Below are 27,499 nucleotides of genomic sequence, written 5' to 3' on the forward strand. Positions count from 1 at the left end.
TTGTGGATTGCCAAGTTTGTAAGATGTGATTTATTCATCTCTCAGATTAAATTACATCATCCATATAATATTTAACACAAATTCTGGTTTATGAATATAAATGAGTTAAACAACACTTGACAAAAAAATATGAGAATTGGATTATGAAAAATTCTGAATAAATGTACATGTTTTAGTTTTAGGAATGTATCTAACCATTGCTTTTAACACAAACAGGATAGGTCAGAATTCCCTCCCAACAGGTTACTCGCAATGGATGTTCTGTCTGATATCCAGGTTTACATAGAAAATCAACAGTATCCCCTGTTGGGGCATACATTTTTTTCATAGAAGACCATCGAAATTGTATGTTATGCCTTTCCATGACGTCTTCTGATATTATACATACATCTGTAGGTTAAAAAAAATGAACATAAACATTAAGTATTAAACAAATATTTTCCACAGAATTTCAGACTTTCAAGTACAATCTTCCCAAAACCTTTTCCAAACCAATACACTGAAAATCCATCATGGAGATGTAAATCATTGTAACTGATTAATGATGTAAAAATGAGTTCCTATGCTTAAAGTGTGATAATTAAATGTTGTCATGAAAGATTCATCATGTCAATTACAACAGGAGGGGCTGTCATTAAGAACATTTTGTTGCTGTTATTGCTTGGGACACAAGGCTTTTCCTCCTTTTTTTCTTCCCACGTTAATATTTGGTAGTCAAACATTTGAGAGGATAGTTGTTGGTTAATCTGTGAAAATTCTGTTAAAAACAGCAAAACATCTTTCTCATTATACTGATTTCCCCAGGATCCATGTAAATATTAAAATATTTACCCAAGCACTTTGGTGGTGTGGACCACTGCCCATAGCTGCATGTTATGATCATGTTTCCCTAAAGCACATACAAGGACTGGCACTGGTACTCAACTGACGATCCTGGGTCATATTCCGATTTGGGGAATGTGGTCATGTCTCCATTGGCAATACGTGGAGGGCGCCCACATTTGTCCTTAGGGTCTAAAAACAATATTATTTGATTTATTGAAAGTCCAAAGAAAAACCGATTAAAGTAAAGCAAATAGAAATATACCATAATATACAATATCAAGACTTGCGATTTCTGCTGACAGAAATGATTCATTGAAGAAACTGTAGTCACTTAAACTGAGAGGGGCGCCTGGGTGGCTCAGTTGGTTAAGCGTCCGACTTCAGCTCAGGTCATGATCTCATGGTTTGTGGGTTCGGCCCCACATCGGGCTCTGTGCTGACAGCTAGTTCAGAGTCTAGAGCCTGCTTGAGGCCTCTCTCTGACCCTCTCCTCCTCACGCTGTCTCTCTCTCTCTCAGAAATAAAAAAGAACTTTAAAAATTTTTTTTAAAAAAAGCCCTGAGAATAATACTTTTAAGCCCTTCCCTTTATCCCACATGAAAGTACACATAAAGCATTAACAAATATGTCTGATTTGCAGTATTTTGGTATTAAAAATATTTTTCCTAGTGAATAAATGCCAGACAAATGGATAGCTAATATACACAAGGAAATCTTCTCATTAGTTACAACATACTGTAGTGTCTGCTGGATCTCTAGTCGCTGTGTATTGATTTTCATTGTTATTACAAAAGAAACTCAGCTTCTTTAATTAAGTCAAAGAATTACAAATTTGTATAATGTGAAAAGGAATTGCGGTCTCCTATGGACAGGATGAGGTAGAAACATTTCTGCTTATCTCTTCTGCTAAGGAAAACNTTTGTATAATGTGAAAAGGAATTGCGGTCTCCTATGGACAGGATGAGGTAGAAACATTTCTGCTTATCTCTTCTGCTAAGGAAAACTAAAAACCCTGAACATATTCTAAAAAACCAACAAAAGAGGTTACGAGAGGTGCAGAGTAGATATCAATCTGATCAGAGACCTTGGGACTCAAGGAATTACAATGCAATGAGTTTGGGTTTCCATTTTGCCTTCTATGGATACTGGACTAAACACTGAAAAAGACTGGAACACAGAAATGGAATCAAGTTCAAGAAAAAAAAAATCCCCAAATTATCTGCTCTCTTTAGCTAAAAGCCCAGGAAAGAAGTATTCTAGCAAGATAGATACTTTCTTTTACAGTAATTGAATAACTCCCAAAAACATCATAGCTAAACTTCGACCAGTCCTCTCCTTGTGTTGCTAGAGATCAATAGTGACCATCAGAGGCCGGTGAGGAGTCCAGACTTCTGTCCACATACAGGGAACAAGACACCTCTTCACTTTCCATGGTGTCAGTGGAGGCCAAGTGGGAAGCCTGGACTTGCACTGTGTCTGGCAGTAATGGAGGCCTGATAAATAAGAGATGTCAATAAAACCCAGAGCCTTAAAACAGAGTATCCCAAATGTCTAGAATACAACTGACAACCACTCATGATACTAGCACAAAAACAGACACTCAGATCAATGCAAAAGGACAGAGAACCCAGAAATGGACCCACAAACATGGGCAACTAATCTTTGACAAAGCAGGAAAGACTACCCAATGGATTAAGACAGTTTCTTCAGCAACTAGTGCTGGAAAACTGGACAGTGACATGCAGAAAAATGAACCTAAACCACTTTCTTACTCCAAACACAAAAATAAATTCAAAATGGATGAAATGTAAGGACCTAAATGTAAGACAAGGGTGCCATAAAAATCCTCAAGGAGAAAGCAGGCAAATACCTCTTTGACCTTGGCCGCAGCAACTTCTTACTCAACACATCTCAGGGGGCAAAGAAAACAAAGGCAAAAATGAACTATTGGGACCTCATTAAAATAAAAAGCTGTTGCATGGCAAAAGAATCAATCATCAAAACTAAAAGTCAACCGATGGAATGGGAGAAGATTTGCACTCATTGCCAAGGACTACTGTTCAGATACTGCCTCCTCAGGCCCTCTACTCATCTGCTGGTAGCTTAATTTATATACTGTATTATAAATTATATTAGTAAAGATATCAAACTGAAACATGAAACAAAATAAAGAACCATGTTCAAGGCCACATAGCTAGGCAAATTCTAGGGTTCTGAAAATTTATATAATATACAATTATTCTTATTAAACCTATACTTTTTACTATCTATTAATAAATTGTTGATTTTTCTGATTCAAATTAGGGATGTCTAAAATCATCCCTTCAAATTTTTCATGTTTGTGGCATTTTTGGCGTTCCTGAATATTATTCAACATGCATTTTTCTAATTTAGAATCTTCCTATCTTGCTAACTAATTACAAATTAGAATTTAAATATTAAAATTATACTAAAAAGAAAAACAGTCCTTTGAAATACTCGAGACTTAGTGAATATGAAGACATTTTACAGACAAAGAAGAGTGAATGAAGCTGCAAGTAAGCTTGGCTGTTGCCCTAAGATACGTGTTTAGCCAGCTGAGGGAATTGGAATTTGCTAGAATTTGACCAGGCTGACTGCACTGGACTCACTTATACTTCCTCATCCTTCAGTCATTTTCTTTTCTCCACATCTAGGAGAATATTCATTCCAAAAAGTTTTCTTCTCCCAATTCTATGGGTCCTTTTTTTTGCTATCTACTCTGCTGTCTGTTCCTCTTCTACCTGACACCTAAATGTTGCGATGCTTCATGGCTCGGTCTTTAGCTCTCTTCTCTTTGGATTCTGTATTCTTTTCCAATTTCATATCCTCATTTCTGCAGTGACAATTCCAGATATGTATCTCCTGGCTAGACCCACATATTTTGATTGTCCAATTTTGATTGTCCATGGGCAGCTCAACCAGAATGTGCTCAAGACAACAGTTGGGATGTTCCTCCCAAAAGGATCTCCTTTTGTTCGCCACCTTACAAAAATGCACTACCATTTATCTGCTTATGAAAAAAATTAAAAACAAGCCAGTGAGTTCCTTGATTATTACTCTTTCTTACACCCACCGTATTTTCCACCAAAAGAACATATTTTGAATGTGTTCTGCTTTGCATCCTATCAGCCATCATCCTATTCCATACCATATTCATGCTGCATAAACTCTGGAATCTTCTCTTGCCCACCACAATCACATAATATGGGGAAAGAAACTTTAAAAATCTAAATAAAATTGTATTACTTCATTCCTTAAGACTCTTTTATGGCTTTTTATCAATCATAAAGGTAATCTAAATGTGCTGATAGATCTGGAAAGTAACCTGAGTTATCTTTTCCTTGTCTCCTAATGAGGCTTAGTTCATAAAATTCTCCCACAACTTGAGTAGAATCTGCTCACTCCAAAACTTCTCAAATATTCTTCTGTTATCAAAGTTTTGCACATAGTGTTCCCCTGGCGTGAACACTCTATAGCCACTCAAGTTTTCCACAGATTCAAGTCCTACTCCTAATCCTGGAATGCAGTGGATTAGCAAACATGAAAGAGATTCATGAAATAGTCCACAGAACCTGTCCATGTCAGAAATAAAGAGCTTCTCTCAGGGCCTGCAGAAATTAGCACTTAAGGCAGAAGGTATAAAAGCAGAAACTCAGGAGTAAAACAGCTGAGGAAATTATGAGAAACTATAATTTTGGTTTTCTTATACCACACACACTAAAAGAACTCAGTTTTAAATACTATGAAATCCTGCATTTAGAATAACAAACACAATTATACTTTGTTTACACATCTATCATGTATATGGTAAACATTAAAAAAGTTAAAAAGATAGATTTCCATTTTGACCAAATTTGCATTATTTAAAATCATTTTTAAGGAGTAATGATTAAAAGCAAGGTGTCTCGCAGCAACTTCTTACTTGACACATCCCCAAAAGCAAGGGAATCAAGAGCAAAAATAAACTGTTGGGACCTCATCAAGATTAAAAGCTTCTGCACAGCCAAGGAAACAACCCAGAAAATTAATAGGCAACCAACGGAATGGGAAAAGATAGTTGCAAATGACATATCAGATAAAGGGTTAATATCCAGAATCTATAAGGAACTCACCAAACTCCACGCCCGAAAAACAAACAACCCAGTGAAGAAATGGGCAGAAGACATGAACAGACACTTCTCCAAAGAGGACATCCAGATGGCCAACAGACACATGAAACGATGCTCAGCATCCCTCCTCATCAGGGAAATACAAATCAAAACCACACTGAGATACCACCTCACGCCAGTCAGAGTGGCTAAAATGAGCAAATCAGAGAACTCTAGATGCTGGCGAGGATGTGGAGAAACGGGCACCCTCCTGCACTGTTGGTGGGAATGTAAACTGGTACAGCCCCTCTGGAAAACAGTGTGGAGGTTCCTCAGGAAACTAACAATAGAACTCCCTTATGACCCAGCAATAGCACTGCTAGGAATTTACCCAAGGGATACAGAAATGCTGAGGCATAGGAGCACATGTACCCCAATGTTCATAGCAGCACTCTCCACAATAGCTAAAACATGGAAAGAGCCTAAGTGTCCATCAACAGACGAATGGATCAAGAAGATGTGGTTTATCTATACCATGGAATACTACATGGCAATGAGAAACAATGAAATCTGGCCATGTGTAGCTACATGGATGGACCTTGAGGGTGTTATGCTGAGCGAAATAAGTCAGGCAGAGAAGGACAAATATCATATGTGTGCACGTATAGGAGGACTAGGAGGAACTTAACAGAGGACCAATCGGGAGAAGAAGGGGGGAAATGGTGGGGGAAAGGGAGAGAGGCAAACCATGAGAGACTCTTGAATGCTGACAAACTGAGGACTGATGGATGTGGGGGGGAGGGGGGGATGGGCATGGAGGAGGGCACTTGTGGGGATGAGCACTGGGTGTTATGTGGAAACTAATTTGACAATAAACTATTTGTAAAAATAAATAAATAAATAAATAAATAAATAAATAAATAAAATAAAAGCAAGGTGTCTTCTTCTGATTGAATGTAAACTAGGAGAAGAGGGTGTTTGAAAGCCCAAAGGCAATAATAATCTCTCTTTAGCACGGTACATTAGTGGATGTTTATTTGTTTTTAGAGACAGACTGAGCAGGAGAGGTGGAGAGAGAGGGAGACACAGAATCTGAAGCAGACTCTGAGCTGTCAGCACTGAGCTCCACACGGGGCTTGAACCCAGAGCTATGAAATCATGGCCTGAACCAAAGTCTAATACTTAATCGCCTGAGCCACTTGGGTGCCTCCAAAATGGAATATCTTACGCACATTTTGTTAATTTTGTTAATCCTTAAAAAAAATACCTGGAAAAATGCTACTTACCATAACATATTGGTTTATGAGACCAACCATCGTTACCACACACTATTGAACCTGTGCGCCCATGTTGGCTTTCGTATCCATCGTGGCATTCATAGTCCAGCTTGTCATTGAGTTTAAACCACGTGCCATTGCTTTTGGCTTTAGAATTCTCAAACACTGGCTTGTAACAAGATTCTAAGGGATAAGAGAATTGAAGATTTCATTTCTAATATTATTTAATGGACGATGTAATTGAGTCTCATCCGAAGGAGGTACAATAAGCCTCATCAATTACTATGTGCTAGTAAATTCAGTATCATATTGAAATAATCTAAGAATTCCATTGATAAATTATTGTCCTGAAAGTTATTCAAAATGAAAAAATGCATTTCTACGTAGCAGTTTTCTTATTGCTTAAACACTCAGAAAGTTTATATAAGAACACTTTTCTCTCTCTATTATAATTCTGTGTTTATGCCATGCTTGTAATAAAATAGAATATTACAGATATATCATACTTTTCCTAGCAAAGCAGAATACGATTTTATGAATTAAGACACCAAACTCATCAGCAGTGTGGCAAATCTGCCAGAGAAAAATGGATTAGTTGAACAGGATTGGTTTTCAAAAATGCAAGTTAATTTTTTAACATTCAATAAAAACTCTACTTTAAAACATAATAATTTCTGAAGCTCACATGCTCATTTTCTTTCCCAAATATTTTCCTAATGGGTCTATATTCTATTAAACTTACCAAGATTTAATGGAGAGAAACTCTAGTATTTACAACTAGTTATAAGAAAGTAAAATGTTAAAAGCTTCAATTATTGCTAACAGTATGGTAATAAAGATTTAATAATTCATCTCAAATTTTATACTGTGTTATGTAGTGAGGTACCTTAAAGCTTTAAAAATCAAAGCAAAACTACACCAGTGAAAAAGAGACAGAAAGAAAGAGAGATTAGTGTTATAATGGATATATATATATACACATATATATATATATCCATAATAAGTATTATAATGGATAGTTAATTAAAATTTAGTATAAAATGAATTTTATATGGGTCCCACTTTTATCATTTTATCTGTGGCTAGTGCTCATAGTAACCAAGAAAAATTGAAAAAAAAAAAAAAGGAAATGCAAACAGTAGAAAGGGATATTCAAATATCCACTTCACTTAAAGTGAATATGCTCATCATCAGTTCAAAAATATCATTGCATAGCTTTGGAGTATAAGATGAACTGAGGAAATTGTTCATAGAAAATCTTCATAAACATCTAGGGACAGGGAAATCTTTCCACACCGCTGTATTTGGCGCTATCTAGACACATTTCTGTCTCTACTGACTAGATGTTTATGAAGATTTTCTAAGGGGAATGTTTAAAAGTAGACTTACCCTGGATTGTCAAACATAAATTCTACAGTTTAAATTACAATTCTGCACTATGGGCCCAAATCTTCACTTACAAACATAATTTGTATGTCTAGCATCAAAGATTCTGACTTCAAAGTCTGATCACCTAAAACCAGGAACAACAGGCATAAAGGTGTCAGCCACAAATAAATGAGTTTTCAGGAGACTATACATCAGGCTCCCTAACCAGTTTCCAAACCACAGGATATTCTAAAGTGGAAAATAATGTAAACCGAAACGATGTGCTGGTATTACACTCTACAAGTGATTACTCTTAAGAGGCAAAAAATTATATATTTTTTCATTTATCTTTTCTTTTGTTTCTTTTTTTTAACATTTTAATGTTTGTTTATCCTTGAGAGAGTAAGAGAGACAGAGAATGAGCAGGGAAGGAGCAGAGCGAGAGAGGGACACAGAATCTGAAGCAGCTGCAGGCTCTGAGCTGTCAGCACAGAGCCCGACGTGGAGCTCGAACCCACGAACCGTGAGATCATGACCTGAGCCGAAGTCGGACACTTAACCGACTGAGCCATGCAGGCACCCCTTCATTTATCTTTTCAAATGGGAACCATGTAAGCCCTTCCCCCGAGAAAAGAATTAACTTAGAGGAAACTTTGGTCAATGGTCATCAGGATAATGACTATGGACATAATAAATTACTCACTAATACATGTGGGTTGAGGTGACCATCCACTTTTCAGACATGTAATTGTTCCTGAAGGTTTACCATCTGGTGTTACATATCCTGGTTTACACTGATACTGTGTTTCTGTGTTTAAGGAATATGTTTGTTCATATTCAGAAAAAAATCCATTTTCAATTGTTATCTCTGATTTTGAACATGTTTCTGAAAGGCAAAAAGTATAATGAAAACATAAGCATATAAATAAACATTTTATAAAGCTTCAATATAACAATATAGAAATAAAGTGTCATTTATACATGAAAACCTGGAAAAATCCAAATCACTCAAATTCTTATGACAGCAAAAATAAGCTACAAAGATATTAAATCAAGATAGTTTATTAAATTGTTTTTGGAATGAAGTACGATTTAGAATACTCAGAACCCATTCTAGGAAATATTTAGGAATCTGTTGGTCTAATGGATCTGGAGTCCTACAGCATGTCAGAGCTGCACTGGCAATGGGTCCTTTCCAGGCACTTTAAAAAAATATTGCTGACTCAGGATCTCCTAGACAACCCCAGCACTCAGTTAACTAACTGGGGTATCTCAGTTCAGGTGGCAATCTCAGAGAATCTGCCACCATAGCTACCACCACTCTGAGAATCTGAAATGTTTGTCACCATATTTGGGTGCTTAAAACCATATGGATACATGGAGTTAAATGAGTATGACACAGATCAACACATTCATTCGTGTTCTAAGACCAAAATGATGATTCCTCAAATTATGTGTAGCTTGACTTGAAACAATAAAAGAAGACTTCTGTCATCTACAAAGTCTTCACAAAGTACAGCTTTATTATTAAATAACCCACAGATAAAGAAGAAATCAAGAGAAAATATGAGCTATATATTTTTTCATAATTGGCCATTGGTAATTTTATCCCTTCACTTGTACACTTTTCCTAGTACACTGGAAATGGGGTACTTGGAATACTAAATACTCAGGATAAGGACTAAAGTATATAATCTTTTTGTAAAAAGACATTAAATCTTTTGAATTGAATGATAAGAAAAACACTTTAAATAAAATTTTTTGAGCTGATAATAAAGGATTCTTAGAGGGAAATTTTACCATTATATGCATACAATAGAAAAGAATAAAGAATGAATATCGATATCAGGAAATGAAAAGCAAACAAAACCCAACATGCATATAAATTTGAAATGACAGAATAGCGACAATGAGAGGGTGGAATAGGGTATTTTCTTATTCTCTATTTGATTTATTTCCACTCTAATCTTTATTATTTCCTCCCTTCTAAATTTGGGTTAGTTTGTTCTTTTGCTAGTTCCTCAAGGTATGAAGTTACATTGTAATATACAATCTGCTACTTTAAGCTAAATTGTTTTGTTTATTTATTTTGAGAGATAGCCAGAGAGAGCCCTTGCACATGCGTGGCACGTGCGCGCGCGCGCACACACACACACACACACACACACACACAAAAGGGGAAAGAGCAGAGAGAGAGGGAGAGAGAATCCCAAGCAGACTCTGTGCTGCCAGCACTACTGTGAGGCCCAATCTCATGAACTCAACTGTGAGATCATGACCTGAGCCGAAATCAAGAGTTGGACACTCACTGGCTCAGCCACATAAGTACCTTAATCTTCTATTTTAATGTAGGCATTTATCACTAAAATCCTCCCTCTTTGTACTACTCTTGCAGGATCTCTGAATTTTGTTACATTGGTTTTGTTCTCATTTGTCTCAAAATATTTTTTAAAATTCTCTTCCACTTTCCTCTTTCACCCAAATGATACTTGAAAGTGTGTTTTGCTTCCACATATTTGTGAATTTTCCCATTCTTTTTGCTGTTACTGTTTTCTAAACTTATCCCATTGTGATTGAACAAGGTACTGCATAGACTCTTTCATGCGCAGTAGAATGTATTCTTCCACTTTTGGGTGGAAAATTCCATGTATATCTATTAGGTCCACAAAATGTTTACAGTGTTGCTCAAATCTATACCTTCTTTCTTGGATTTCTGTCTATGTATTCTATTTATGATTCAAAGTGAGGTACTGGGGGCATGTGGGTGGCTCAGTCGGTTAAGCGTCCGACTTCGGGTCAGGTCATGATCTCACAGTTCATGGGTTTGAGCCCCATGTTGGGCCCTGTGCTGACAGCTAGCTCAGAGCCTGGAGCCTCCTCTGATTCTGTGTTTCCCTTTCTCTGACCCTCCCCTGCTCACACTGCCTCTCTCTCGGTCTCTCTCAGAAATAAAATAAAACATTTAAAAAATTGAAAAAATAAAGTGAGGTACTGAAGTCTCCTAATACTATTGAATCGCTGTCAATTTTTCTGCTTCAGATCTGTCAATATTTGCTTTATATATTTAGGAATTCCAAGGTTGGTTCCACATATGTTGAAAATTGTTACAATCTTTGTGCTGAATGGATCCTTTATTATTATATAATGATCTTCTGTCAGCAGAGATAGTTTTGACAGAAAGTCAGCTTCTTTTTTCTGATAGAAAAATAGCCACTCTAACATTCTTTGGTTGCCATTTGCATGAAAATCGTTCTCCATTCCTTCACTTTAGCCTATTGTGTCTTTATTTATTTATTTTAAAATATAATTTATTGTCAAGGTTACTACATACCGTGTATACAGTATGCTCTTATGTCAGGAGTAGATTCTCATGATTCATTGCTTACATATAACACCCAGTGCTCTTTCCAACAAGTGCCCTCCTCGATGCCCGTCATCTATTTTCCCTCCTCCCTCCCTACCCCCATCAACCCTCAGTTTGTTCCCTTTGTTTAAGAGTCTCATATGGGTTTGCCACCTCTCCGTTCAAAACTATTTTTTCTCCTTCCCTATCCCCATGGTCTTATGGTGAGTTTCTCGAGTGTCTCAAGTTCCACAGATGAGTGAAAAGATATGATATCTTTCTCTGAGTGACTTATTTCACTTAGCATAATACCCTCCAGTTCCATCCATATGGTTGCAAATGGCATGATTACATTCTTTCTCATTGCCAAGTAGTATTCCATTGTATATAAAAACCATTATCCTTATCCATTCATCAGCTGATGGACATTTAGGCTCTTACCATGATTTGGCTATTGTTGAAAGCGCTGCTATAAACATTGGGGGTGCATGTGCCCCTTTGAATCAGCATTCCTGTATCCTTTGGACCAATTCCTGGTACTAATATTACGGAGTCAAAGGGTAGTTCTAGTTCTCATTTTTTTGAAGAACCTCCACACTGTTTTGCAGAGCAGATGCACCAGCTTGCATTCCCAATAACAGTGTAGGAGGGTTCCCGTTTTCTCCACATCCTTGCCAACATCCGTTGTTTCTTGAGTTGTTAATTTTAGCCAATCTGACTGCTGTGTGGTGGTATCTCAATGTGGTTTTGATTTGTATTTCCCTGCTGATGAGTGATGTTGAACATCTTTTCATGTGTCTGTTGGCCATCTGGATGTCTTCTTTGGAAAAGTGTCTATTCATGTCTTCTGCCAATTTCTTCACTGGATTATTTGTTTCTCAGGTGTCGAGTTTTTAAGTTCTTTATAGATTTTGGATACTAACCCTTTATTCAATATGTCATTTGCAAATATCTTCTCCCACTCTGAAGGTTGCCTTTTAGTTTTGTTGACTGTTTCCTTTGCAGTGCAAAAGCTTTTATCTTCATGGAGTCCTACTACTTCACTTTTGCTTTTTTTTACCTTGCCTTCGGAGACATTTGAGTACGAAGTTGCCGTGGGTGAGGTCAAGAGGTTGTTGCCTGTTTTCTCCTCTTGGTTTTCATCATTTCCTGTGTCACAATTAGTCCTTTCATCCATTTTGAGTGATTAGGAACATGTCAGTGATGTACACTCTCTACACTATTAATTAACATAGTGTTGGAAGTCCTACACTCAGCAATCAGGTAACAAAATGAACTGAAAGGCATCCAAATTGGCAAAGAAGAAGTCAAACTTTCACTTTTTGCAGATGACATGATACTCTATGTGGAAAACTTGAAAGATTCCATCAAAAAGCTGCTAGAACTGACACATGAATTCAGCAGAGTAACAGGATATAAAATCAATGTATAGAAATCAGCTGCATTTCTATACACCAATAATGAACGAACAGAAAGAAAATCAAGATATTGATCCCATTTACAATTGTACCAAGAACCATCAGATACCTAGGAAAATACCTATCCAAAGGACTAAAAGCTCTGTATGCTGAGAATTCTACAAAACTCATGAAAGAAAGAAACGTGGAGAAGACACAAAAAATGGAAAAATATTCCGTACTCATGGATTGGAAGAATATTGTTAAAACATTAATACTACCTAAAGCAATCTGCACATTCATGGAATTCCAATCAAAACTGCCCAAGCATTCTTCTCAGAGCTAGAACAAACTATCCTAAAATTTGTATGGATCAACAAAAGACTCCGATTAGCCAAAGTAATGTTGAAAAAGAAAACAAAGTAGGAGGCATAATAATCCTGGACTGTAGCCTCTACTACAAAGTTGTAATCATCAAGACTGTAAGGTACTGGCACAAAAAGAGACACTTGGATCAACGGAATAGAATACAGAACCCAGCAATGAACCCACAAATGTATGGCCAACTAATCTTTGACAAAGCAGGAAGGAATATCCGATAGAGGGAGAAAAAAAAACCCAACAAACCAGTCTCTTAAGCAAATGGTGCTGGGAGAACTGGACAGCAACATGCAGAATAATGAAACCAGACCACTTTCTGCCTATTGTGCCTATTGTGTCTTTAAATTGAAAGTGAGTTCTTCGTTAAGTCATTCAGGTACTTTATTCCTTTGAACAGGTAAATTTAAACAATTTATATTTAAAGAAATTATTGATAGGTGAACACTTACTATTGACATGCAGCTAACTGTCTTCTAGTTTGCAGCCGTTTTTTCAATCTCTTGTTCTTTTAGTGGCTTCCTTTGCTTTTTGATTATGGTTTATAGTTTAAATAGTTTGATCCTTATCTCTTTATGTTTTGTATGTCTATTACATGTTTCCCTCCTTACTTTACTGGAGTATAGTTGACAAAATTGTATATATATCAAGTGTAAAATGAGATGACATGGTACAGATATATTTGGAAATAATTTCAAAAAAAGGTTAATCAACACATTAATCACCTCACCATAATTACTTTCCTTCTTTTTTTTTTTTTTTAAAGCTGGAATGCTTAAGATCTACTCTCAGCAAATTTCAACCATACAACACATTATTACTAACTATAGTCACCATGCTGTACACGAGGTCTCCAGAATTTTTTTCATCTTATGAAGGCTTACACCATTGGAACAGCATCTCCTCATTTCCCTCATCCGCATCCACCACTGTAACTACCATTCTACTCTCTGCTTCTATGAATTTGATGTTTTCTTTTTTCTTTTGTGATTTCATATATATATGAAGTATCAAGAATATCAGGAAGTATTTTCAATCTCTGGCTTATTATACTTAACATATTGTCCTCTAGGTTCAAGCATGGTGTTATGAATAGTAAGATATTCTTTTTCCTCATAGTTGAATATTACTCCATTCTACATATATAGATATATATAGATATATATATCTTATATCTTCCTTATCCATTCATCCATCAGTGGACACTTAGGTTGTTTCTATATGTTGGTTATTGTGAATAAAGCTATAATGAAATTGAGGGTGCGATATTTCTTCAAGATGCTGATTTCATTTCGTTCAGATATATATCCAGAAATGGAATGGCTGGATCATATGGTAGTTCTATTAACTTTTTGAGGAACTTGCATACTGTTTTCCATATGCTTATAACAAATTGCATTATTATCCAAAATAGACAAGTGTTCCCTTTACTCCACATTCTCACCAACACTTGGTATGTCTTGTCTTTTTGATAAAAGATGTCTTACCAAGTAGAAGGTGATATTTCATTGTGGGTTTGAATTGCATATGCCTGATGATTAGTGATTTTGAGTATCAATTGGCCAATTGTATGTATTCTTCAGAATAATGTCTATTGAGATCTTTGTCCATTTTTAATTGGATTGGATATTTTGCTATTAAGTTGTAGAATATATACATATACTCTATGTAAAAAATATATATATATGTACCTTATCAGATCTATGGCTTGCAGATATTACCTCTCATTCTACAGATTGCCTTTTCATTTTGTTGATTTGCTGAGTAGAAGCTTTTGCACAAATCTGACATAATTTACTTAAGTCTTTAATTTGCATAAGAGTTAATGTTCATCAGTGGTTTAATACAGTGGTTTCATTGTTTGGCTTGTGGACATCCAGCTTTTCCAACACCATTTATTGAAGACATTACTTTTGTAACGTGTGTACATTGTGTTTTCTTGGCTCCCTTGTTACATTTTAATGAACTATATACGTGTGAGTTTATTTCTGGCTCCTGACTCTGTTCCACTGATCTGCCAATAGGATAGTGTTTTCATTTTTATCACTTTATAATATACCTTGAAATTAGGGAGCATGATGCCCTCAGCTTTGCTCTTCTTTCTCAACACACTTTGGCTATTGGGGAGTCTTGTTGGTTCCACACAAATTTTAGGATTGTTTATTCTATTTCTATGAAAAATGTCAGTGGGATCTTGATAGGAATTGTAGTCTATCAATTGATTGCTTTGGGACGTAGGCACAGTTTAACAACATTAATTCTTCCGTTCTATGAACATGGACACTCTTGCGATTTATTCATAGCTTCTTCAGTTTATTTCACAACTGTCTTACAGTTTTCAGGAGACAAATGTTTTGCCTCCTTGGATGGATTTCCTCCTACGTATTTGATTGTTTTTCATGCTATTGTAGCTGGGATTGTTTTTAAAAGTTCTCTTTGGGATAATTCATTATTAGGGTAGAAAAATACAACAGGTTTTCATATGTTGATTTTCTATCCTGATACTTTACTGAATTCATTTTTGAAGTCTAACACTTTATTTATTTATTTTGGTGGAGTCTTCAGGTTTTTCTCTCTGTAATATGATATCTGGAAACAGATTTTACTTCTTTATTTTTTTATTTGAGTACCTTTTATTTCCTTCTGTCCAAAGTGGTGAAATTGCGTGTCTTTTTCCTGATCCTTGAAAAGCTGAAAGCTTTTCATTCTCAACTATGATGTTAGTTATGGGCTCCTTATTTATGGTTTTTATTATGTTGATGTACATTTCTTTAATACTCAATTGTTGAGAGTTTTCATCATAAATGGATGTTGAATTGTGTCAAAGGCTTTTTTAGTAACTATCTGATTATATGATTTTTACCCTTTGTTAATGTGGTATATCACATTACTGATTTGCATCTGATGAACCATCCTTCAGTCCTATTGATAAACCCAACTTCATTATGGTGTATGAATCTTTTAATGTGCTGTTGAGTTCACTTTGCTAACATTTTGTTGAGTATTTCTAATATTTATGTTTATCAGTGATTTGGCCTACAATTTTGGTGTTTTGGTAGTGTCCTGGTCTGGCTGTGGTATAAAGTAATGCTGATCTTGTAAAGTGGGTTTGGAAGTGCCTCATACCCTCTTTCAAGTTTTTGGAATGGTTTGAGAAGAATTGGTATTAATTCTTCTTTAAATTACCAATGAAAACTTCTGTTCCCAGACTTTTCTTTGCAGAGATATTTTAAGTTACTGATTCAGTCTTGTTCCTTGTTATTGTTCAGATTTTCTATTCTTAATGATTTTATATTTGTAAGTTTTCTATATCCACGAATTTATCAATTTCCTTAAGTTATCCAATTTGTTGGTGTGTAACTGTTAATGGTTGTCTCTTATGAACATCTGGATTTCCCTGGCATCACTTGAATGTTTCCCATTTAATTTCTCCTGTTATTTTTTTGATCTCTCTTTTATCTTAACCAATTTAGGCTTGTCAAGATTATTTGTTTTGAAAAAAAAATAGGTATTACTGTTGTTGACCATTTTGGTCTTTATTTCATATATTTTTTCTCTGATTTGTTATTTCATACTTTGTTAATTACAGGCTTAGTTGTTCTACTTTTTACTGTTTTTTAAATAAACTTTTTAAATTTTATTTACTTGAGAGAGAGACAGATAGAGCACAATTCGAGGGGAAGGGAGGGGCAGATGGAGATACAGAATCTTAAGCAGGCTCTACCCTCAAGGGTAGAGCCCAATGCAGGGCTTGAGTCCGTGACCCTGGGATCATCATCTGACTCAAAATTAGAAGTTGGGTGCTCACCCAACTGAGCCACCCAGGTTCCCCCTTGTTTTTAGTTTTTGGATATGTAAAGTTAAGTTGCCTATTTGAGATCATTTCTTTTCCTTACTATAGGCATTTATCACTATAAACACTTCTTATAGAACTGCCTTTGTGTGTGACACATTTTTTTCTCTCTTGCTGCATTCAAAATTATTTTTCTTTGGATTTAGCCAGTTTTATTGTAATGTGTCTTAGAGACGATATCTTTGGGTTGAATCTGTTTGGGGGAATTAATCAGCTTCTTGATTTTGATAGTCCATAGCTCTTCCCAAATTGAAAAGTTCATAACCATTATTTCCTTAACTAAACTTCCTGTCACTTTCTCCATCTCTTCCACTTTTGGGACTCACATAATGCCTACAATATCTTTTCTGACAGTCTCCCATTATTCTTATAGGTTCTCTCTCCTCTGTAATTCTTTCTCCTTTGTTCTCCTCTGACTAGGAGACTTCAAATGACCTCTCTTCTACTTCACAGATTCTTTCTTCTGCTTGATAAGATCTGCTGTTGATGCCTTTTCTTGTATTTTTCATTTCATTCATTATATTCTTCAGTTCCAGAATTTCTGGGTGGTTCTTTTTATAATTTCTACCTCAATGTTTTCCTCATTTCTTTGGGTTTTCTTTCTGTGTTTTCATATAGCTCATTGAATTTCCGTAAAGCTACTGTTTTGAATTCTTGATCAAGAAAATCATAAATCTTCATTACTTAGGGTAAGTTATTGGAAAAGTGTTGTGTTCCTTTGGAAGTGTCATGTTTCCTTGATTTTTCATGTTTCTTAAAGTCTTGCATTGTTGTCTTTGCATTTCAAGAGGGTCTCACTTCTTTTGGTCTTTCCTGAAGGACTATGGGAGACAAATACTTTGTCATACTTGTTAGGGATTCTGAGGGTTTTTAAAGAATACATCTGTTCCCTATGTCTTACTACCATGTAAGAGGGAATTTTTGGATGGTATGCCTTTTTTCAATCCTGCAAAGCCAGTCGGGGTCCTGACAGCTTTCTGTTTGATTTCCTGGAGGTAAAGCTGAACGATCAAGTACATTCTTTTTACTATATCTGTGGAGTCAGTTTCGATTTCTACGCATGCTTACTAGCCATCTGAAAACTCCTCCATTCACTACCTTTGGGGCATATACAAGGAGCTGGCCAATGGATAGTGCATATGCACAATGTTGAGGGTACCATTAGGGGAGCAAGATCTGCAGGCAAGTCGTCCCCAGTAGCTAGTGGGTAGGCTACCCAATGTAGTCTGCAAAGTGGTTAGTAGGATCTTTTTCCCTTGAGGAATTCTGAGCCCTGACTATTGTGGTCCAAGCTTTCCTCATTTCCCTCACTCATCAAGATCCCCTCAGTATTCTGGATGTAGTTAGAAAGAAGTGGGCCTTTTGGTCAGTGACTCAAATTGCTGAAGAAGTAGATGATCACTCACACACCCTTTCCCCCAATGGAGAAATTTCAGGCTGAGTGGGTTTCTCTTGGAACTGAACTGTGCCCCTTTCAGGGAGGAGTGACTCAGATAAGTAAAAAAATGTTCCATTCATCATCTTCAGTGCACCCACTCTTGGATCTTTTTGCTGTCATGGTTTGCTGAAACTTCTGCTAGATTCCCAGACTCCCACAAAAATGCTCTTTCTGTGAGTGATTGTCAAAATTGGTGATCTTGGCCAAGGAGAACTGAAACTTGTGTTCTGACATCTAGCTGATGTCACTCTTTTTTTTTTTTTTCTCTGAGATTGACTTTATGTATACATGTATTTGGTTTTTGTTTGCATTGATATACAGTGTTGTATTTTTTTCAGGTGTATGATATAGTGATTCAACAATTCCATACATCACCCAGTGCACATCATGACATCACTATTTCACCAGTGTCCTGTCCTACCTTTCTCCCCTCTGGTAACTATCACATTGTTATCTACAGTTAAGAGTCTTTAATGGGGGTTTGTCTCACTCTCTAACATTTTTCCCCATTTGTTATTTGTTTTGTGTGTTAAATCCCAAATATGACTGAAATCATATGGTATTTGTCTTTCACTGACTGACTCATTTCACCTGGCATTATACTGTCTGGCTCCAAACATGTTGTTGCGAATGGCAAGATTTCCTTATTTTGATGGCTGAATAATAGTCCGTATTTACTTCTTCTTTACTCATTCATCAATAGATACTGGGGCTACTTCCGTATCTTGGTTTTTGGAAATAAAACTGCTTTAAACATAGGGGTGCATGTATCTTATTAATTAGTGCTTCTATATTCTTTGGGTAAATACCCAGGAGTGTGATTGCTGGATCATACGGCATTTCAATTTTTATCTCTTTGAGGAACCTCCATACTGTTTTTCAGAGTGGCTACACCAGTTTGCATTCCCAGCAGTGCAAGAGCATACCTCTTTCTCCACATCCTCACCAACACGTGTTGTTTCTCTTTCTGCTGCTTCATTATTATTGTATAGAAAGGTTACAATTTTCTGTACATTGATTTTGTATCTTACAGCTTTTCTGAATTCATTTCAGTTCTAGCAGGTTTCGGTGGGAATCTTTTGCGTTTTTTATATAGAATATCACGTCATCTCTAAACAGTGAAAGGTTTACCTCTTCCTTACTGATTTGGATGCCTTTTATTTCTTTTTGTTGTCTGACTGCAATGGCTCGGACATCCAGTACTATATTGAATAAAAGTGGTAGGGTAGACATCTGTCTTGTTCCTAACCTTAGGGGAAAAGCTCTTAGTTTTCCCCTTTAAGGATGATGTTAGTACTGTGTTTTCCATGTATGGTCTTTTTTAATGTTGAGCTATGTTCCCTCAAAACTTACTTTTTGAGAGCTTTCATCATGAATGGATGTTATTTTCTGTCAAATGCTTTTCTGGCATCTGTTGAAATGATTACATGATTCTTATTCTCTTGTTTATTGATGTAGTTTGACTGATGTGATATATCACATTGATTGGTTTGTAATGTTGAACCATTCTTGGAGTGCATGAATAAATCACTATGCAGAAGACATGAGCAGACAAGACTTGAGTGGTGAGTAATTTTTTAATGTTTGTTGAATTTGGTTTGCTAGTATTTGTTATAGATTTTTGCATCTATATTCGTCAGAAATATTTACGTATAGTTCTCTTTTCTTGTGGTGTCTTTACGTGGTTCTGGTATCAGAGTAGTGCTGCCTCATAGAGTAAATTTGGGAGTTTTCCTTCTTTTTCTATTTTTTTGGAATAGTTTGAGAAGAATAGATATTAAGTCTTCTTTAAATGTTTGGTAGAATTCACTTGTGAAGACATCTCCTATTGGACTTTTGTTTGTTGGAAGGTGTTTGATTACTAATTTTTTTTTTTCTGTTTATGGTCTGTTCCTTTTTTATTTGTTCCTATTTCAGTTTTGGTAGGTTATGTTTCTAGGAGTTTGTCTATTTATTTTGGATTACCCTCTTTTTTGGCATATAGTTTCCACAATATTCTCGTATAATCGTTTGTATTTTTGTCGTGTTGGTTGTTATTTCTCTTCTCTTTTTTGTGATTTTATTTATTTGTGTCCTTTCTCTTTTCTTCTTGATAGTATGGCTAGCAGTTTATCATTTATTGATTTTTAAAAGAACTAGTTCCTGGCTTCTTTGATATTTTCTATTGTTTTTCTAGTTTCTACATCATTTCTTTCTTTTTTAAAAAATATTTTTAACGTTTAATCATTTTTGAGACTGACACAGAGCATGAGTGGGGGAGGGTCAGAGAGAGATGGAGACACAGAATTCAAAGAAGGCTCCAGGCTCTGAGCTGTCAGCGCAGAGCCCAACATGGGGCTTGAACTCACAAACTGTGAGATCATGACTTGATCTGCAGTTGGACACTTAAACGACAGAGCCAATCAGGTGCCCCCATTTATTTCTGCTCTAATCCTTTGTATTTATTTCCTTTTTTTTCAGATTTTGTTTGTGTTTGTTTTTCTGGCTTCTTCAGGCATCAAGTGAGTTGTGTATTTGATTTTTTTTTTCGTGCTTCTCGAAGTAGACCTGTATTGCTTTAAATTTCCCTCTTAGAACCAGAGTCGCTGCATCTCAATGTCTGAACTGTGGGGTTTTCATTATCACTTGCTTCCATGTAGCTTTTTGTATTTTCTTTTATTTCCTGGATGACCCATTCATTGTTAATTAGTGTGTTACTTTATGTATTTATGGTCTTTTCAGATTTTTTCTTGTGGTTGACTTCTAGTTTCATAGTTGTGTGTTCAGAAAAGATGCATGGTATGACATTGACCTTTTTGTATTTGTTGGGGCTTGTTTTATGGCTTAAAATGTGTTCTATTCTGGAAAATGTTCCCTGTGCAATTGAAAAGCATGTGTATTCTGCTGTTTTAGGATGCAATATTCTCAAAATATCTACTAAATCCATCTGTTCCAGTGTGTATTCATAGCCATTGTCCTTGTTAATTATCTGTTTAAATGATCTTGTCCATTGATGTAAGTGGGGTGTGAAAATCTACTATCAGATACTATGAATGTTTAGTTTTTTTCTATTTGTAATTAACTTTTATGTATAAGGGGAGCTTACATGTTGGGTGCATATCATTTACAATTGTTATATCTTTTTGTTGGATTGTCCCCTTTATTAATTCAGCTTCTGCTGAAAAATGCCCTACTACCATTATGGGTTTTCCCTTGTATGTGACTTTTTTTTTGCCTTGGTGCTTAAATATTTTTTTCTATATCCCTGTTTTGCCAATTTAATTATAATATCTATGTTTCTGTGGGTTTGCTTTTGTTGATTTTCCTGGGGGTTCTCTGTGTCTCCTGGACATGGATATCTGTTTCTTCCCCCCAGATTTAGGGAAGTTTTCTGCTCTTAATTCTTCAAATAAATTTTCTGTCATCATTTTTTCTTTCTTCTCCTTCTGGGATTCCTCTAAAATGAATGTTCTTATATTTGATGGAGTCACAGAGTTCCCTAAATCTATTCTCATTTTGACTAATTGTTTTTTCTCTCTTTTGCTCAGCTTAATAACTTCCCGTTTCTTTGTTTCTAGGTCAATATGTCATTCATCTCCTTCTTTCAGCCTGTTGTTCATTCCACCAAGTGTGTTTCTGATTTTGTTTATTGAGACCTTTATCTCTGCTATGTTATTCCTTATCTCTGTAGTAACGGTTTCACTCATGTCTTGGATTTTTCTCAAGTCCAGTATCTTTATAATTATCACATTACATTCACTATTAGGCATGTACTGTTCTTTCATTTAGGTCAAATTCTTCTCTTTTCTCATTTTGTCTAAGTTTCTGTGCCTGCCTCTGTGTTAGAAAAGTCAGCTACTTCTCTTGTTCTTCAGGGTAATGGCCTTATGCAGAAGAGTTTCGGTCATGTCCTGAGGTGTGGTGACCCCTATTCCCCAGGGCCTGGCACTTCAGGGAGTGTCTCCCATGTGTGCTTGTGGACACTGCTGTTGTGTCCTGACTGCTTTATCTTTCTGGTCACTCATCTGCAGAGGCTCTCTTTGCCTGTTGTGAGCCGTGTTTGGTTCCTGCCCTGAATGTGGTGAGTTTTAACTTGGTATCCTCTGGTCTGCTTGTGAAATGAGATTTCTCAACACTGCTGCTGGAATCAAGCTCCTACCACCACTCCCCCCAGGGGAAAAAAACGACCTCCCAAGGTGGGAGATGCAGTTTGGGCAGGAATCTGGTCTGGTCTTTCATGGTTGGGGTTGCCTGCTCTGGGCCTAAGGAAACTGTGACTGGAAAGAGTGGTTCCACCGGAGCATGGGGAGGCAGGCCTTGGTGTCCGCAAGTCAGATAGCGAAGGTGGGCCCTGTGCTGGTTCCCACAGTTGACCTTGTGTTTATCCTGAAGGGCAGGAGAGGGAAATGGCACCTGCCAGTTCCTTTGTTCCCAGAGGGGTCTCTGTGAATGCTGCCTTTCTGCAACATGCTCCAGGATGAGCAAATAACCTCCCCATTGTGTGCTCCAAGTGCTCCTCAGGTTGCTGTCTCCATGCTGTATGTCCACTGACTCTTTGCCTGCCTTATCTCCAAGAGCAGCCCCGATGCCCTGTGAACTCTCGCAGACCCAATCACACTGACCTTTCAAACTTCAGGCTTTAAGCCCCACTGGTTGCAGAAACTCACAAACTTTGTCCCCTCTCCCTTTCCAAGCTAATTTCTATGGGGATTCATTTTTCCTGTGTGCTCCTCTGTGTGTCAGTCTGTCTCTCACCCCTCTCTGTGACCACTACTCCCTTCCCACCTCAGTGGCCACAGTCCATTTCTTCTCAGTTTGGGAGAAAAACCTGCATCTTTCTGTACATCTTCCTTTTCGTGGTGGCCTGTTCTGCCCCTTTAATTGTGGAATCTGTTCTGCCAGTCTTCAGGTCAGTCTCGGGGGTATTTAGGATGATTTGATAGTTATCTGCATAGGATGAGGCAAGCCTCAGGTCCTCCTACTCCGCCACATCTTCCTCCTTCCACTGCTGGCGTCACCCTATTATTACAGGTTTCTTCTTTGTAGTTCCATGATTGTTTTTTTGACTAAAGTCTACCATTAGACATTTATTTTGCTATATATGTATCAGGAAATTTGTATATTCACTCATACACACATGGAAAAAATAAAACTAAGTAGATTCATTGGCGGAAATAAGATCCATCATAAATATACTGGGATCTCAGACCATTTACTTACTGAGAGGAATACACTCAGGAGGAGGGAACCAGTCATCCTCTGTACATGTCATCGTAGTCTGCTCATTTTGAAGACTGTGGCCAGATTTGCAGTCAACTGTTACAGATTCACCTTGTACGTATTTTCTTGCTTGTTTTGGAGAATTTCCATTTTTCAAATAACTGAAAATACATTGTCCTAAAAATCATATAAATATTGAACAAAAATTTTAAACCTATAAATTCAGTGAAAATAGGAAATTGAAAATTATTTGTACAACATTTAAACTATAATGCCTAAGTATCCCAAAATAAAGCTTCTGCCAAACATTGAAAAAGAAAATAATCGATATTCAATATGATTTATCCTTAGTATTTATAATTAAGATACATGTAAACGATACAGGTGTTTTCATAAAGCCTCTAAGTTTATCCTTAATGTGATTTTAGGAAGAGCTCCTCATAAAAAGAAAATCTTATATTGGTATTTTTACTCAGAAAATTCATCCCTTTGCCTTCTTTTGTCAAAATAGGCTTAATTGTAGTCATTAATATGGTTTCTCTCTCCAGTATGTGAAATATTTATACAAATGTAATTATAAAAAGGTTTACTCACTGCGGCATGGTACTGCTGGTGACCATCCTTCTTGTGTACAATGAATATATTGCCAGCGTTCTTTTGAAACCGTCTCAAAATTGGGATGACAGGAATACCAATATCTTTTTCCTACACGTACTGGAAAGTCTCGTCTATAGTAAGATTCATAGTATAGACTACCATGTTTTATTTTTGGAAAATCACAACGATTCCCTTGGAAGAAAAACAAAACAACAAAAGCACTATAAATAATGTTTTATCTTAATAAAAAATCAAACTGGAAATGAACTGTTTCATTGGTGAATTTTATCCTCTTTTTAGCATTCTTTCACTGATTACATCAGGTTTTCTCGGACACGTTGTAAATTTCAGATGACTGGGATATGTGATGAAATTATTGCTAATGAAGCTAAAATCGTATCTTGTGTGTCCTATGACATATAAACTTGCATGAAGACTCTTGAGGAACAAAACTCTATAGATCTATTTTATGAATTCTCATTGACTATGTATATCTTAGCTCTGGTTCATTAAATAAGCAACGTGGTTAAACATTGAAAATATTTATTTTATTGCTCTGATCATTTATCTTCTTGGTTTTTTTCCTTTTCTATTCTCATTAGAAATCAGAACCCTGCCTTTTCTTATCAGATCAAGACAATGTAGGAATATTGTGGGATATTTTTTCTTAGATTAACATTCATTAATTTTTCCATTTATTCAAATAGTCTAAGAAATATAGAGAAACACAAACATTTTACAGAGAAAAATAAAATTCTTATTAATGCCTCAAACCAATAATCAAGGAAAGTTTTCTCTCTTATTTAATCAGAGAAATGAATTAGGACTATTTCTTAATATCCAAATAGTTAAGACTCTGGTAAACATTTGATTGTTATTTCTAATTTCACCTGGAGAATGAGGTGTTTCTAAGTAGGACATATATCATATATGTATGAGGTGTTTTAAAATGTCATACATAAAATGTCATAGTAAATATGTGATATATATGACACACCTATGTTATATATACATAATATATAATGTGACAGGTTAAAATATGTATATATCACATATGAGGTGTTTATAAATATGCCATTTATGTCATAATATATTTTTGAATAAAGGTGAACTTTTAATGCAACCATAGGTCAAATTTTTTTAAAGACCATAATGTCATATTTCAAAAGAGGTATAATATAATTGCATTTTATTGAGTCACTCATGTATATTGAATATTTTTAACATATGTATCAGAGTTATGTTTCCTTTCATTGGATGCTTTAGAAATGGACAGAAAAATGAACACACATACATCCAAAGAAGACATAGAGACAGCCAAGAGACACATGAAGAAATGCACAACACCACAGATCATCAGGGAAATACAGTTCAACACTGCAATGAGCTGTCACCTCATACATGTCAGGCTAAAATCAACACACAAGAAACAACAAGTGTTGGCCAAGATGTGGAGAAGGGAAAACCCTCTTTCACTGTTGGTGTGGGAATGCAAACTGGTGTAGCCACTCATGAAAAATGTATGGAGATTCTTCAAAGAGATAAACCACTGAACTAGATCCAGTGATTGCACCACTAGATATTTACTGAAAGAATACAAAAATACTACTTCAAAGGGATACTTGTACCTTGATGTTTATAGCAGCATTATTTACAATAGCCGAGATATGGAAATAGCTCAAGTGTCCATCGATAGATGAATGGATAAAGAAGAGGTGGTATATATATACAATGGAATATATTCCATTTACTCAGCCATAAAAAGAATGAAATCTTGTGATTTGCAATGACATGGATGGAGCTAGAGAGTATAATGCTAAGTGAAATAAGTCAGAGAAAGATAAATAACATGATTACACACACTCATGTGGAAGGTAAGAAACAAAACATATGAGGAAAGGAGGTAAAAAGAGCAAGAGGCAAACCAAGAAACACTTTTTTTTTAAATTTTTTTTTAGTGTTTTATTTATTTCTAGGAGGGAGAGAGAGAGACAGCGTGAGCAGGGGAGGGTCAGAGAGAGAGGGAGTCACAGACTGAAACAGGCTCCAGGCTCTGAGCTGGCAGTCAGCACAGAGCCCGATGCGGGGCTCGAACCCATGAACCGCGAGATCATGACCTAAGTGAAAGTCCAACGCTTAACCGACTAAGCCACCCAGGCGCCCCAGAAACACTCTTAATTACAGTTAACAATGTGGTCACGAGAAGGCAGGTGGGTGGGAGGATGGGTTTAATAGGTGATAGGGATTCAGTGGAGTACATGTTTTGAGCACCAGGTGTTGTATGGAAGTGTTGAATCACCATTTTCTATACGTGAAACTAATATTACACTGCATGTTAACCAATTGGAATTTAAACTAAAACAATAAAATAATAAGAATTTCAATGTATTTATGAAAGAAACCATCAGTGTTTTTCAAACCAATAGTGAATAATAAAAAGAGCACTGAGAATTAATCATCTTAGGTACCATGTATTGTAAGAACTCAGAAATGACATTATAGGACAAATAAAAATTTGTAAGCAAATTTTTTCAGTGACTCAAGGCAAAGCAAACAGTACAAGTTGTATAAATGGGAAAGGTATATGAATAGGTAGGTTTAACTGCACTACACATCTAGTTTTCATTAAACAATTGCCAGAATTCAAAGTGAGTCTGTAATGATTCAATGAAATTAACAGAAGAGGATAGTACATAAATGTATAAATGAGTTTAGATATTTATCTATGAATGAGTTTATATATTTAGAGACCTTAAGGATTCTTTCTCATGACTTTGATGACAACTGATTATGTTTAATGGATTTTATCAAACATAGAATTGTGGTTTGCATAATATCCTCACCTACACACCGAGGTGGAGAACTCCATTTTCCCATGTGGCACGTTATCTCATCTTTTCCAGATATCTGGAAACCTTTCTCACAAGCGTAATTTAATTTGGTGCCATGTGCATAAAGCTCAGGTTTCAATGTTGCATCCATTTCTTCTGAAAATTTAGATGATTTGATGGTTCCGTGTTCTATCTGAGGTGGTTGAGGACATGGGTTGTTTTCTGTATAGAGAACAGAGATCAAAAGGGCAAGTTTGGATACAATGTTTAATTAAAAAATGCAATCAAATTCTAGTTGAGATCTTAAAATAAGATTAATTTGAACATATTAAATTACCAAAAAAAACTGAAAAACACATAAAACTTGCAAGCCTATATGTCTCCAGCAAATCTATCTAGTATCTGCTTCATTCTTGTCCTATTCGCCACAAGGAGTGCAGCAGGCATAATCAGAAATTTTCTGTGGTATTCACACCAGTAATATAAAGTTTTTTCTGTTCATTTCATACTAGAAATGAAAGAATACTGAGTGATTTGTATATTATATAAGTATATTTGATTATGTATTTATAATGTAACTTACCGTTTCAAGATAAAGTGAAGTAGATATAGAGAAAGGTCCTTATCTTGTTCATCTACACAAAGCACAGAGGAATATTAACCTCATTTGAAAGAATGTTATGAAGCAAGTGATGCAATACTAACCAACACAGTGTGGTATCGACTGCCATCTTCCATCTTTGCATTCGATTTCGTCTTCATCTTGAGTTATATAACCATCCTGACAGACAACAGATACTTTTTCTCCATCCCGATAATTTATTGTCGTTGACATACTCTGAGCATTGGGAATCTGAGGTGGAGGTGGGCATGACTGCATTTGT

The 27,499-nt window shown here is 36.1% G+C and overlaps 1 protein-coding gene across 1 annotated transcript; it reads right to left on the reverse strand.

Annotated features, from left to right (window-relative positions):
• Positions 1-27,499, reverse strand: LOC120227570 (complement factor H-like). Its single transcript, XM_039225653.1, has 8 exons — positions 27,321-27,499; positions 26,628-26,837; positions 23,782-23,976; positions 23,188-23,364; positions 8,283-8,465; positions 6,221-6,394; positions 832-1,014; positions 1-390 (listed from the first exon to the last, which is right to left on the reverse strand). Exons 1-7 carry the CDS (start codon positions 27,493-27,495, stop codon positions 890-892), a joined length of 1,239 nt encoding a protein of 412 aa, XP_039081584.1. The 5' UTR covers positions 27,496-27,499; the 3' UTR covers positions 1-390; positions 832-889.

Source organism: Hyaena hyaena, unplaced genomic scaffold, assembly GCF_003009895.1.
Source record: "Hyaena hyaena isolate Hyena2069 unplaced genomic scaffold, ASM300989v1 scaffold_2528, whole genome shotgun sequence".
In the NCBI taxonomy this organism is placed as follows: domain Eukaryota; kingdom Metazoa; phylum Chordata; class Mammalia; order Carnivora; family Hyaenidae; genus Hyaena; species Hyaena hyaena.

What these genes read in the sequence shown, in the direction of transcription:
- LOC120227570 (XM_039225653.1), bottom strand. Translation starts at nt 27,495, where the DNA reads ATGCAGTCATGCCCACCTCCACCTCAGATTCCCAATGCTCAGAGTATG. An exon ending in ACCAGCAGTACCATGCCGCA is followed by an intron (nt 23,365 to 23,781) that starts GTGAGTAAACCT and finishes TATGATTTTTAG; the next exon opens with GACAATGTATTTTCAGTTAT. An exon ending in TCCTGAGTGTATTCCTCTCA is followed by an intron (nt 8,466 to 23,187) that starts GTAAGTAAATGG and finishes TTTGCCTTTCAG; the next exon opens with AAACATGTTCAAAATCAGAG.